The sequence below is a fragment of the Lepus europaeus genome, chromosome 4, assembly GCF_033115175.1.
Source record: "Lepus europaeus isolate LE1 chromosome 4, mLepTim1.pri, whole genome shotgun sequence".
NCBI classification, from domain to species: Eukaryota; Metazoa; Chordata; class Mammalia; order Lagomorpha; family Leporidae; genus Lepus; species Lepus europaeus.
In genome coordinates, this window is record NC_084830.1 from 49,216,769 (window position 1) to 49,231,598 (window position 14,830).

General features: G+C 39.9%; 1 protein-coding gene across 2 annotated transcripts in view; it reads right to left on the reverse strand.

Annotated features, from left to right (window-relative positions):
• TMEM67 (transmembrane protein 67) overlaps positions 1 to 14,830 on the reverse strand; it is a 66,564-nt gene that overhangs the window by 15,328 nt on the left and 36,406 nt on the right. For both annotated transcript variants that reach the window (XR_009865704.1, XM_062188251.1), the window contains exons 17-23: positions 13,923 to 14,021; positions 13,573 to 13,659; positions 12,444 to 12,543; positions 12,210 to 12,349; positions 8,951 to 9,091; positions 5,755 to 5,835; positions 5,158 to 5,274 (exon numbers count right to left, since the gene is read on the reverse strand). Coding sequence is in view for 1 of the 2 variants with exons in the window: in XM_062188251.1 (XP_062044235.1) it covers positions 5,158 to 5,274; positions 5,755 to 5,835; positions 8,951 to 9,091; positions 12,210 to 12,349; positions 12,444 to 12,543; positions 13,573 to 13,659; positions 13,923 to 14,021 (765 nt within the window). In the remaining variant the exon portion in view is untranslated. The remainder of the gene's footprint in view (positions 1 to 5,157; positions 5,275 to 5,754; positions 5,836 to 8,950; positions 9,092 to 12,209; positions 12,350 to 12,443; positions 12,544 to 13,572; positions 13,660 to 13,922; positions 14,022 to 14,830) is intronic.

A 14,830-nucleotide genomic window follows, 5' to 3' on the forward strand; every position in this document is an offset into this window, starting at 1 on the left:
TTCTTCCGGGTCTCCCATGTGGGTGCAGGGGCCCAAGGACCCGGGCCACCTTCCACTGCTATCCCAGGTCATAGCAGAGAGCAGGACTGGAAGAGGAGCGGCTGGACTAGAACCGGCACCCATATGGGTTGCTGGCGCTGTAGGCCGGGCCTTAACCCACAGTGCCATAATGCTGCCCCCGAGATTGAAATATTTTAAGAAATTTCATTTCCAGGCATAAAATTGGTATCACATTAATTTCTCTTTCACTTATTATATCCTGGGTAACTTCCATGTTATTTAATATTCTAAAATGATTTTTAAATATACTTAAGAATTCATTATAAAAGTAAACTTATTTAATATTCTCCAATTTTTGCATATTTTCTTCTCTGACAAATAACCTATAATGAAGACTGTGAATCTAATTAGCTGTTCATACTGCCAATTTTTCCTTGAGTTAAATTCATAAAGTTGGGGCCAGTGCTGTGACATAGTGGGTAAAGTTGCCACTTGCAGTATCCTATATGGGTGCTGGTTCAAGTCCTGGCTGCTCTACTTCTGCTCCAGCTCTTTGCTGTCGCCTGGGAAAGTGGCAGAAGATGGCCCAAGTCCTTGGACCCCTGCGCCTGCAGGGGAGATGAAAAAGAAACTCCAGGATCCCGGCTTTGGATCAGCCCAGCTCCGGCTGTTGATGTCATTTGGGAAGTGAACCAGCAGACAGAAAATCTCTCTCTCTCTGTGCCTCTGTCTCTGTAATGCTGCCTTTCTAATAAATAAATAAATCTTTTTAAAAAACTTTCATAAAGTAATTGTAAAACAATTATAAATGATTATGGTATATACTGCTCAAATGTGTTCCAGAAGGTTTGCAGATTTATCCTGACAACAATAGTTTTGTGGCTGCCCATTTCACTTGATGCTTTTAAATATTAACTTTTAAAGTTTGTTAATTTGAAGGAGAAAACTATTTTATATTCAGTTATTTGATTACAAGTTAAAATTGTATTAGAGGTCCTACTTTCTTTTCTTTCATTATTTTTTATAGTTTATTTAAAAATATTCTAGTCATGTTACCACTGTGATTTTAATTTAGGGTTTTTATTATTGATTCATAACTTTTGATATTATTAACATCTCTCTTCTACTTCTTTTGTCATTTTACCCTAATTTGCTTTATTTTATTTAACTGACATGTAAATGTACTATATTAATAAGGCAATACCAATTACTATTCCATTTTTGTTTTCATTATTTAATTTTAACATTTTAATTAAGGTATACAAATTTAATATATACAGATTTAAGAACACAGTGATACTTCCCACCCTACCCTCCTTCCTGTCCATGCTCCCACTCTTCTTCCCCCTACCTCTCCTATTCCTACTCTTAATTTTTACAAAGATCATTTTCAGTTTACTAAATATTTGTAAAATTAATCCTACACTAAGAGTTCAACAAACAGTATGAAGGAAAAAAACACTGTTCTTCAACAGTACATACAAGGGCTATAAATAATCATCGACTCTTAAAATGTAAATTTTACTTTAATACATGACATTTTAGCACTCAATTAGTTACCACAGATCAGGGAGAACATATGATATCTGTCTTTTTGGGACTGGCTTATTTCACTAAGTATAATCGTTTCCACTTGCATCCATTTTGTTGTAAAAGATAAGATCTCGTGTTTTTTTGTCTTTTTAATTGCTGAGTAGTATTTCCTAGTGTATATACCATAATTTCTTTGTCTAGTCATTAGTTGATGGGCATTTTGGGTTGATTCCACATCTTAGCTATTGTGAATTGAGCTGCAAAAAACATGGGGGTACAGATAACTCTTTCAGATGCTGATTTAATTGTTTGGGTAAATTCCCAGGAGTGGGACTGCTGGGTCATAAGGTAGATCTATTTTCAGATTTCTTCCACAGTATCTATCTTCCACAGTGGTTGTACCAGTTTACATTCTCACCAACAGTAGACCAGGGTATTACTTGATTGATATGTAAATGCACTATTTTAACAAGGTAATACCAATTAATATTCCATTTTTGATGCTTTATACTCTTTACTGCTTAGAATGTCACTCCCTACTCTTTTCTAGGTGTTTATGATTTCATTTTTTTACATTTAAGTTTTTAATCTCAGAGTAATTTCTAACAGCTAACCAAGTGATTCAATTCAGTGTACTAAACAAATTCTCTGAGATACTATTTTTGGCATTTCTTCTTTTTAAAAAGATTTATTTCTGGCCGGCGCCGCGGCTCACTAGGCTAATCCTCCGCCTTGCGGCGCCGGCACACCGAGTTCTAGTCCCGGTCGGGGCACCGATCCTGTCCCGGTTGCCCCTCTTCCAGGCCAGCTCTCTGCTGTGGCTAGGGAGTGCAGTGGAGGATGGCCCAAGTCCTTGGGTCCTGCACCCCATGGGAGACCAGGAGAAGCACCTGGCTCCTGCCATCGGAACAGCGCGGTGCGCCGGCTGCAGCGCGCTACCGCGGCGGCCATTGGAGGGTGAACCAACGGCAAAAGGAAGACCTTTCTCTCTGTCTCTCTCTCTCACTGTCCACTCTGCCTGTCAAAATAAATAAATAAATTAATTAAAATTAAAAAAAAAAAAGATTTATTTCTTAATTTGAAAGACAGTTACTCTTCAAGTGGCTGTAAAAGCTGGGGCTGGGCCATGCCAAAGCCTGGAGCCAGGAACTCCGTCTGGGTCTCCTATGTGGATGGCAGGGGCCCAAGCACTGTGAACATCTGCTGCTGCTTTCCCAGGCACATTATCAGGGAGCTGGATCAGAAGTGGAGCAGCTGGGACTTGACATGGTACTCCAATATGGGATGCTGGTGTTCCAAGCGGTGGCTCATCCTGCGTACAACAAAGCACAATCCCAGTATTTCTTCACTGATATATACCATGTATCAAATTCATAAGTCAGGGGCAGCTCTGTGGCACAGTAGGTTAATCCTCTGCCTAAGCGCCAGCATCCCATATGGGCGCCGGTTCTAGTCCCGGCTGCTCCACTTCCAATCCAGCTCTCTTCTGTGGCCTGGGAAAGCAGTAGAAGATGGCTCAAGTGCTTGGGCCCCTGCACGCATGTGGGAGACCAGGAAGAAGCTCCTGGCTCCTGGCTTCAGATCAGCACAGCTAAAGCTGTTGTGGCCATCTGGGGAGTGAACCAACGGAAGGAAGACCTTTCTCTCTGTCTCTCCCTCTCACTGTCTAACTCTATCTTTCAAATAAATAAATAAAATCTTTTAAAAAAAATTCATAAGTCAGAGTTATGGCCCCTTAAGCACTAAATCCTCTTAGTTTTTCCATGTATTTTATTCTTTTAAAAATTTTATCCTGGAAGTCTCAAATGTGCACACTAGAAAGAATAATAACCACTCACCACACCCAGTTTCAAATATTACCAACTTTTTAGCAATTTTGTTTCATCTATCTTCCTAGGTTTCTTTTTTTAAAAACTTTACTTATTTATTTTTATTCAAAAGGCAAAGAGACAGAGAAAAGATCTTCTATCTGCACATGGGCTCACTCTCTAAACAACCGCAGTAGGTAGGGCTGTGTCATTCTGAAGCCAGAAGCCTGGAATTGAATCTGGGTATCTCATGTAGGGTGAGGACCCAACTTGAGCCATTATCTGCTGCCTCCTAGGGTGCACAGAAACAGGAACCTGGACTGGAAGTGAAGTAGTTAGGATTCAAACCAGGCATTCTGATATATGGTGTGGGCATCCCAAATGGCATTTTAACTGCTGTCATAAACACCCACTCTTCTTAGAGTATTTCAAAATAAACTCCAGATCATGTCATTTTATATGTAAATATAAGAATATTTCCAAAAGCTCATAGGAAAATAGAATTAAGAAATAATTTTGGTGCAGAAAGTTCTGAAATCCATGAACAATTTTTTAAAAAAGATTTATTTATTTGAAAAGTAGAGTATCAGAGAAGGAAATCTTCCACCTGCTGGTTCACTCCCCAAATGGTCTTAACAACTGGAACTGGGCCAGGCCAAAGCCAGGAGCCTGGAACTCCATCTAGGTCTCCCACATGTGTGGAAGGGGCCCAAGCACTTGGGATACCCACTGCTTTCCTAGGCACTTTAGCTTGGAAGTAGAGTAGCCAGGACTTGAACAGGCACTCATATGGGACACTGGCATCGTAGGCTGTGGCTTAACTCAGAGTGCTAAGATACCAGCCCCCATGCATAGTTTTTATCATATGCACTTTCCATGAACTTTTTGAAGATGCCTCATACTTCTGTATTTATCTCTGCTAATGATTTAAAAATAATCATGATACATAGCTAACAAAATTAATCATTCACCGATATAATTTAACATTTAGTCATTAAATCTTCAGATTTTTTCTAAAGTTTTTTTTTTTTTTTCTTTTTTAAGAATTGGTTTGTGGGTCCGGTGTTGTAGCATAGTGGGTAAAGCCACAGCCTGCAAGGCTGGCATCCTATATGGGAACTGGTTCAAGACCTGGCTACTCCACTTATGATGCAGCTCTTTGCTCATGTTCCTGGGAAAGCAGCAGAGAATGGCTCAGGTCCTTCAGTCCCTGCACTACCTGGGAGATCTGGAAGAAGCTCCTGGCTCCTAGCTTCGGATCGGCATAGCTCCGGCCATTGCAGCCAATTGTGGAGTGAACCATCGGATGGGAGACCTCTTTCTCTCTCTCTCTCTCTCTCTGCCTCTCCTCTGTGTAATTCTGACTTTCAAATAAATAAATAAATAAATAAATCAGAAAAAAAAGTGACCAACAAGGATTTTAAAAATACACACACACACACACACAATATCAAACATTAAGAAAAGAGAATTCCGGTCATTAATGTGATGTACACTGTTATTTAACGCTATAACTAGTACTCCAACAGTATTTTTTTCACTTTGTGTTGCTATGGGAGGGCCAACTGTTGAAATCTATATATATACTAAACTGATTTTCTATATATAAAGAGAATTGAAAATGAATCTTGATGGGAATGGAAGGGGAGAGCGAGTGGGAAAGGGGAGGGTTGCGGGGGGGGGAAAGTTGGGGGGTGGGAAGCCTTTGTAATCCATAAGCTGTACTTTGGAAATTTATATTCACTAAATAAAAAAAAAATAAAAATAAAAAAAAGAGAATTCATCTCTTAAATAAAGACATAAAATACATTCATACCGCTTCTCTTTTAAGATTCATATTCATTTCTTCCATGTTAGTATCTGCATGCCCATGTACTGATCTACCATGAATGTAATATCCAAAACATTTATGGGATAACACAAACACTGATATCTACAAAAAGAAAAGAAAGAGGCCCAATTAGCAGCTAATTTGCAGAACAATGAAACATTAAACTTTTCTTAAAATTGCTTCCTTTCTCCCAAAATAACGAAGAACGAATTCCTAAGAAATATATGAGGAGGATAGAAAGGTAATAAATGATAACAAAGAAGCAGACGGAAAGGAGAACAAAGCTATTTCCTAAGAAAGGAGACAATCTGATATATGAAAACATTTTCAGGGGCCATCATCTGAATGCACTATTTGGTAGTGCAGGAAACTCTTGTTAAATAAATGCAAATAAAGATAAAAAAATTAGGCAGTAAGTACTAAAACTTGTAGCTCATTATAACCTCCTCTGGAATTAACAATCAGAAAAATTAGTTTAAAATGCAATCACACCAAATCACTTTTAAAGCCTCTGTTAATGTACTTATGACCTTTAAAAAGGGAAAAATAGCAGTTGCAAGAAAAAGTCATTAAAGTACTTACATTACTCATAGAGCATAAATCAACGAACTGTCGAATTTTATCCTCTACAAATCTCTCATAAAAGACAGCAAAGAACACGATCTGAAACATTAAGCCAAGTTCATACTTAACAACTTTTAAGATTTCAATTTTCTTTTACAGTCACAGTATAGTATTTTAAGAAAAGAGAAGTTCCCAGTAAGAACACAGTGGCATCCTAAGAGTTCCCCGGGGATGATATCCTACTTGTCATTTCTGACCCCTCTGCCAGAGGAAGGAGGGTTTTGGGCTGTGTTAAGAAATCACTGAGGGACTGCACTTGGACTTTTACATACTTTTCTGAGTCATTACAATAAGATAGGACAAATGTGTCAGAAGGAAGAAAAAGTCTTTAAAAATTTAGGACAAACCCACGTATTAATGGCCAGATTATGTCTGGTTCAGCAATTTTGCTCATTTCCTAAATTCCAAATGAGTAGAAGACTGTGCTTTTCAAATTAATCTCCTCTGACAGAGGAACACACAAAATCATATATCTAGTATTCTATTTTGACTAAGATAGTGCTAAGTATTCAAATGAATTGCTTTAAGTGCCTTCTCAGACATGCTAATAACATTACTGGAAGGGAAAATTTCCTTTCATAGACTTTTCTACGTATCTTTCAGAGAAGGGTAACATTTCCTAATCCCTTCATTGAAAGCTGCTCCCGCTGTCACCTACCCCAACTTCTACCTCCCTCACCTCCACCGGACTGCTGATTCGCTTCATAGAAGTTGCCACAATCTGTAACCTGTACTTGTTACAGCACATTCATGAGCTCAGCACAGTGCCCCCAAACAATACACAACTATTGATTATGGAGAACAGTTTCCAAACTACTCTACATACATATTTTTTAAATCCCTTTAAAGGACATGAAAAAACAGCTATATTCAAAGTTCAAAAATTACAGAATATAACATGAAAGTAAAAGAAGCTGGATTTAGGGAAATAAAAGAAATAAATGAGAAAGCTTGACATTACTGGAATCAAAAAGAGTTTAGACAAATATATAACTTTAACAGGTTGTTAAAGGAACTCATAAGCTTATCTCAGGAACAAAACATTGATAACCTTAGAACACTCCATGGAGAGAAAACACCTTCCTATCAGACAGTGAAGTGAGAACAAGGCTAGATGTTGCTGCCCAAGATTGTGAGCTGCTCTCCCAACAATCCTCTCTGCTTTCTCTCTTCCTTCGAGCACAACACACAGCTGACTAGCTCAGGAAGTCCAGCACAGCTAGGTGTTGCCATGCAAGCAGGTGCTGGCCAAGGAGATGGTGAATGGTAGGCACTTTGAAAAAGGCTATAAAGAGGAAGTGAGCCTCATCTTCCCTGATGACCTCCTGCAACTGCATCAGCCATCGGGGTCCATGAGGTGACCTTGGAGATAGAAGTTCCAAGTGGAAGAGCACAGTGACAGGCTTTTGAGACCCAACAGCAATAACAATTCATATTCTAGCTGTACACTGCTGACCTCTGCTCTTCCTATTCATCAGAGACAAAGTTCTCTGATTTCAGTCACTCTTACTTTATTCTGTTCTCTTGTTATGGTCAATCAAATATGAAAAACTTCAGGTGATGTTCCTTTACATTCTCTACATACTGGCCTAAGCACAAAGTATTCCCTTACTATGTTGATGATAAACATCAAACTCCACACTCCTTTTATCCCATCTTATTTTGTATTCTAATTTCAGTCTGTCTTCCTTTTCTGGTTGTTACCTAAACTCTCACTAGCTCTATGCCAGCTTCAAGTTTGAACAATAAATATGTTCAACTAAAAAATGCAATTCTCAGGTTACAGAACCACCACCACCTAGGTCCAATTCTGTAGGAAAAAGCTCTGTTAAAGGGATTTTAATCCCAAAAGATCTTTAAAAATAAACTGTGTTAGCTAAGGTAAATTCACTCTATTTATCAGGCTACAGGAAATTAAATCTGTTCTCTTCAGAGGTCCTAGCTTCATTAGCTGATTATAAAAGTTAAAGAAGGAGCCGGTGTTGTGGTGTAGTGGGTTGGACTGCCACCTGCTACACCAACATCTCATACGGGTGCCAGTTCGAATCCTGGCTGCTCCGTTTTCCTGCTAACATGCTTGGGAAAGCAGAGGAGGATGTCCTAAGCTTGAGTCCCTGTACCCACGTAGGAGACTGGGAAGAAGCTCCAGGCTCATGGCTTCAGCTTGGCCCAATGTTGGTCATTGCAGAAGTTTGTGGAGTGAACCAGTGGATGGAAGATCTCTCTCTTTCTCTATCTCTCCCTTCCTCTCGATAAAACTCTTGACTTTCAAATAATCTTAACAACAACAAAAAAGATGCATATAAAAGTTAAAAGAATGTTTAATCAAACAAAGGCTCTTTCTATTCATGGGAGTATCTGGAAGCAAGAGAAAGAAGTGTAGATATCAGAATTGAATTCTTTACTGGCTGCTGCTTTTCCTTTTCTTATTTTCACTTTTTTGACTTTAATAAGATAAAGGAAGTAAGCACAGACAAGAACCTCTGCTAGAGCCATGGGACATGAGGCTGAGGGTTACTTTTAGTTTCAGTCATGTTAATATTTCAAAGAAAATCCCCAAGGAGTACTAGTAATTAGAGTGACATTTAATGATACATGAATAAATGCAAATAATAAGTTATATTTTAAAGGAAAAGAAAATATTTAGAGTAGCTTAGCTGTTTATATAGATAAATATAACTAAACAAGAAGTCTGTCCTATGACCAGAAAGCTAAAGATTCTGAAATACTCTTCAGTTCACATCAAGCCACCTGGGTTCAAATTCCAAGTTCTGCCACTACTAGTTGCACTGATGTTAGGCAAGCATTTAACTTTTTGTCCTTCAGTTTCCTCATTTGAAAAATGGAAATACTAATAGAACACATCTCTGAGGATTACTATAAAGATTAAGCAGTTAGTATGTGTAAAGCAATTAATTACTTTGCACAGTGCTTGCATACGAACACACTATAAGAACTGGCCATTACTGTTATTGCTTTTGTCGCCTTTCTGCTACAGAAACTAGGATGTGGTCAATACCTGTGGATAATCACTATGTAAGCAGAAGTATAAATTCAGAAAGGCAATGTTTTTAAAGTATAATCTGTCTCTGTCTCTCTCTCTCACTATCCATTCTGCCTGTCCAAAAAAAAAAAAAGTATAATCTGTGATTACCTGTATAACTCCAATGACTAGCCAAAGAGCAGTGGACACTGCATATCTCAAAATGCGGCTATAAGGAGCTACATAGCCAGGCGGGCTACTGGAAAGAGTAGAGGACGAGTCCATTAATGCTAAGTTCTTGAATCCCACAACCTAGAGTGAAAAGGAAAAATAATTTAAACAGGCGTAGACAAAGAAAACTACTCTCTATAATAAAAATGGAACACTCCTCTCTACCCTTCGCCTTAAAAAACTATAATATCCAATTTCATACCAACAGCAAAAAATATAAATAATTAACATCTAACATTTTAACTACAAAGTCTTTATTACAAATATTTAGTTACTTCATTTGGTATTGTTCTTAGTACGATTAAGGGCCAAATATAACCTTATTGTCATACATATTGACAAAATGCAAATATTTCTGTTAAAATAAAACTTTCTTCAGTAAACTACCAATGAGTTAAATAAATACTTCATGCATACTTCACACATGCAAGGCTTTATACCTCATACTTCTTATACTCAACGAGGTAGTCCAAATGTCTTCTAAAGAAAATATTTTCTTTAATAAAAGGAAGCCATTGTTAAATAAGCTTGGTCTGTACATTTACACTCACATTCATGCCTCCCATCAATGCAGAATAAAGGCTCTGGGAAGTTTTACATTTTATTTGATCTAGTATTTTTCAAACTTGACTGTCAACTTTTTTTTTTTTTTAAACTTATTTGACAGGTAGAGTTAGACAGTGAGAGAGAGACAGAGAGAAAGGTCTTCCTTCCATTGGTTCATTCCCCAAATGGCCGGTACGGCTGGCACTGCACCAATCTGAAACCAGGAGCCAGGGTGCTTCCTCCTGATTTTCCACGCTGGTGCAGGTGCCCAAGCACTTGGGCCATCCTCCACTGCCCTTCCAGACCACAGCAGAGCTGGACTGGAAGAAAAGCAGCCGGGACTAGACCCAGTGCCCATATGCGATGCCGGCGCCTCAGGCGAAGGATCAGCCAAGTGAGCCACGGCGCCGGCCCCAACTGTAAACTTTTTAATAACACACCTTGTAAAGTTGATCAGAAACTCTTTTAAGGTGAGTGTTTGGCCTAGGTGTTAAAATGCCAGTTGAGACACCTATGTCTCATATTGCAGGGACTGGGTATGATATCTGGCTCCACTCCTCACTCCAGCTCTTGCTAACATGGGTCCTGGGAGAGAATATGGTGGCTCAAGGGACTAAATTCCTGTCACCCATGAGAGAGACCTGGATTAAGTTCCCAGCTCGTGGCTTGAACTCCAGCCCTACCTTGGCCATTGCAGCCATTCGGGCAGTGAATGAGCAGATTGGAGCTCTCTCATTCTGCCTCTCAAGGGAAAAAAAAGGAAGGGGAGGTGGTAATGTTGCACACTGGATTAAGCTAAGGCTTGTGACACCAGCATCCCATATCAAAGTGCAGGTTTGAATCCTGGCTATTATATGTTTCTGATTCAGCTTCCTGCAAATGTGCCTGAGAAGGGAGGCAGCCCAAGTACTTGGATCCCCAACACCCATTTAGGAGACCAGAATGGAGTTCCTGCTTCAGCCAGACCCAGACCTGGCCAGTAAACCAGTAGATGGTTTCTCCCTTTTGCTCTGTTGCTCTGCCTTTTTTTTTTTTTTTTTTTTTTTTTTTTAACAGAGAGAGGTAATGACAGAGACAGAGGTCTTCAATCCACTGGTTCACTCCCCAAATGGCTGCAACAGCCAAAGCTTGAACCAATTCGAAGCCAGGATCCAGGAGCTTTTTCTGGGTCTCCCACATAGGTGCAGGGACCCAAGCACTTGAGCCACCTTTTACTGCTTTCCCAGGCCATCAGCAGAGAGCTGGATCGAAGCAGAACATCCAGGACTTGAACTGGCACCCATATGGGCTGCAGCAGGCTGGGGCTTTAACCCACTGTGCTACAGTGCTAGCCCTGCGCTTCCTTTTAAATAAACAAACAAACAAACAAATAAATAACTCTTTTAGACAAATGGAATTAAAAGATTTTTTAAAAAAATTGGTTAAAGCCAGCACCTCGGCTCACTAGGCTAATCCTCTGCCTGCGGCGCTGGCACTCCAGGTTCTAATCCTGGTCGGGGCACCGGATTCTGTCCCAGTTGCCCCTCTTCCAGTCCAGCTCTCTGCTGTGGCCCACGAAGTCAGTGGAGGATGGCACAAGTGCTTGGCCCTGCACCCACGTGGGAGACCAGGAAGAAGCACCTGGCTCCTGGTTTTGGATTGGCACAGCGTGCTGGCCGTAGCAGCCATTTTGGTGGGTGAAGCAACGGAAAAGAAGACCTTTCTCTCTGTCTCTCTCTCTCTCTAACTCTGCCTGTCCAAAAAAAAAAAAAAAAAAAAAAAAGGTAAGACAGCAAACTTTTATATTTCATCAGAATTTTAAAGTCTTTTATTTTTATTATTATTATTTTTTGAAATGTATTTGAAAGGCAGAGTGACAGAGAGATAAAAAAGAGATCTTCTTCTGGCCGGTGCCGTGGCTCAGTAGGCTAATCCTCCGCCTTGCGGCACCGGCACACCGGGTTCTAGTCCCAGTCGGGGCACCGATCCTGACCTGGTTGCCCCTCTTCAAGGCCAGCTCTCTGCTGTGGCCAGGGAGTGCAGTGGAGGATGGCCCAAGTGCTTGGGCCCTGCACCTGCATGGGAGACCAGGAGAAGCACCTGGCTCCTGCCATCGGAACAGCGCGGTGCGCCAGCCGCAGCACGCCTACAGCGGCGGCCATTGGAGGGTGAACCAACTGCAAAAAGGAAGACCTTTCTCTCTGTCTCCCTCTACTGTCCACTCTGCCTGTCAAAAATTAAAAAAAAAAAAAAAAAAGAAAGAAAAAGAAAAAGAGATCTTCTGTCTGGTGACTTATTCCCCAAATGGCTACAGAGGCTGGCACTGGTCCAGGCTGAAGTCAAGAGTTTGGAACTCCATTCAGGTCTCTCACAGTGGGTGGGCAGGGGCCTAAGCACTTGGGTCATCACCCACTGTCTTCCCACGTGCATTAGCAGGGAGCTGCACGAGAAGTTGACTAGCCAGGACTCACACTGGCACTCCAGCAGGATGCTGGCATTGGAAGCAGTGGTGTATCTCACTGCACCCCATGCCAGCCCTGAGTCTTTGCTGTTCAATGGTGTGATAACAATATTTCCAACTTTTAAAAAACTCTGTCATGAAAATTTAGTTGAATTATCCTCACATTTATGAAGTACCTATAGGTTGCATACAATTACATCCAACAGTTTATACCTCCAAAAAGAAGAGAACAGTAAGTATTTGAAAGAGTGGATTAATTTTTCTCACAGTCTGAATTTCATTCCATTCATTTGCTACAAAATATGTTCTCCATATGCTCACTGGAACAGTGGCACTGCGCACACCACCTTCACCTGGGCAGGGAGACAAAATGAGTAAAATAGTTTCATCTTCTCTGCTTTGCAAGGATAGCAGAAGAATTGTGGCAAAAACATTGATTTTAGTTACCTTCAACAGCTTTCAGAACCTTTCCTTTAGGTCGCTCCCAGTCAATGAAGAATATATCTATGGTAATCTGGGACATGAGTTTATGTAAAAATTGCACAGCCTGAGAATGACATACAACAAAACATCTGAAAAGCATCAAAATTAAGTCTGCAATTGATTCTTTAAGAAACATACTATAAACATGAGAACATACAATTTTTTAAATTGACTTCATATGGAATTATACATACTATTAGGGGACCATTAGAAGTGCTTCAAAGTAGAATCACCACATTCACAGAATTCTCACACATAGATTCACTTTCTTTTCTTTCTTTCTTTAAAACATGGACATGAAACAGAGACTTTCTATCTTCTCCTTACAGAGGGGACTTACATACTTGAGTTTCATTCCCAAGGTTTCTAGAAGCATACTCTGTTTCATAATGCATCTAATTTCCTTATACGTAAAGATATTTTTCATTTGTAATTTGCTTATCCTATTTAAAGTTTTAGTATGCTCTCACGTTATTTTTTTTACTATCTTGGTACTGAAATTTATTAAAAAATAAGTTGTAGCTTTTTCTCATATATAGAAGCAGTATGTTTATACAGAGGCATCCTTCCTAGTAGATGCATTCCTGATCAAACCAAAGACAACAGTGTGAGTACAGGATGAAACCTCTCACCAAGGAGCTCCCAGTTCATTGGGAAAAGCAGATACCTAATAATCACATCACAATGGGATGAAAACTACCAAAGAGGCACGGAAACATTATCACACTGATAGAGGACACTGATAGAGGACAGTAAAGCCAGGGGAACATGGCTGCAGGAAGAAGAGGAGGAAACAAATACAGAGACAGAGGAAAGTAACTTTGAGATTTCAGCATTTTATCCATTTAGAGTGGTACTTTCTGATTTTTCTGATTATCCGAAATAAAAATTCATGCCTCAGGGCATTCTGTACCATTTTGAAATCATCACCAGACTTTAAAAATAATTTCCTATGTAAAACAAAGTAATATATGCTCTCTTTCAAAACCAAGGTAAATTTTACACCCATGATTTTCTAAGCATTTTAATTTTAAAGGCTCATTAATTTATTATCAATTTTTTTAAATTGGGAAAGCTCTCCTTTGAAACTTACCTTCAGAGCAAAAGCACACCCTACATAAATAACAAAATCTTCTTCCTGGACTGGTGTTGGTAGCAAAACAGAGACAGACTTCTGTGCCTATAATAAAAATGATTTGATTAAATATGATCACCCAAGGTTTTTACTGCATACAATTTATAACCCCTTAAAAGAGAAACAAGCATACAAAGAGAAAATCATGCACTCCATGAACTCAGCATACCCAGGGAATGGTGAGTTTAGCATGGATTTTAATACTCTCGATCAGAAACGATCCCAAATAAAAATATTTCCTTTGTAAAAACAGTTTTTTCCAGTCATTCAGATATTGGCATTCAGGTAAAATTCAGAAACTCACTCACTTTGAAGAAAATAAGCCAATAAAGACCTGTTCCCACTGTGATGGTAAAGAAAACATTGGCCAGATCGCCAGCATAGTACACCAAGAATTTCATAACCGTCTGCAATTAAAAAAAAATTACAGCTATTAAAGACTCATCTGTTTACCACTTTCAGTATAACTACTACTTTTTTTTTTTTTTTTAAGATTTACTTTATTTATTTGAAAGGCAGAGTTAGAGAGAGGCAGAAGCAGAAGAGAGACAGAGGTCTTTCATCCACTGGACCACTCCCAAAATGGCTGCAATGGTCAGAGCTGGGCCAATCCGAAGTTAGGAGCCTGGTGCTTCCTCTGGGTCTCCCACATGGGTGCAGGAGCCCAAGGACCTGGGCCATCTTCTACTGCTTTCCCAGCCCATAGCAGAGAGCTGGATCGGAAGTGGAGCGGCTGGGACTTGAACTGGTGTCCATATGGGATGCCAGCACTGCAGGCAGCTGCTTTCAGACCAACTTAAGCCCCTTCCTAGATACCTTTTGGTTCCTACCTTTCAAAAAGTCCTCTGTCATTTTTTAACCCTTCTTATTTCACTGCCCAAGAAAGTTGAACCTGCTTCCTAATATCCCTCAGAGGGGAACCCTCGACCCTGAACTATCCTCTTCACTATTACCAGAGTTAGTTCCTTTGTTCCTTCCTTCCTTCCCTCCCACCCCTCCCTTTTCTTGCTTTCTTGATTTTTCTTCTCTTCCTTTCTTTTTTTTTTTTTTTTTTTTAAGATTTATGTATTTATTTGAAAGTCAGAGCTACAGAAAAAGAGAGACAGACTGATAGGTCTCCCACCTTTTGGTTTACTCCCCAGATGGCTGCCAACAGCCTCGATTGGGCCACGCTGAAGCCAGGAGCCCCCTCCAGGTCTTCCACATGAGTGGCAGG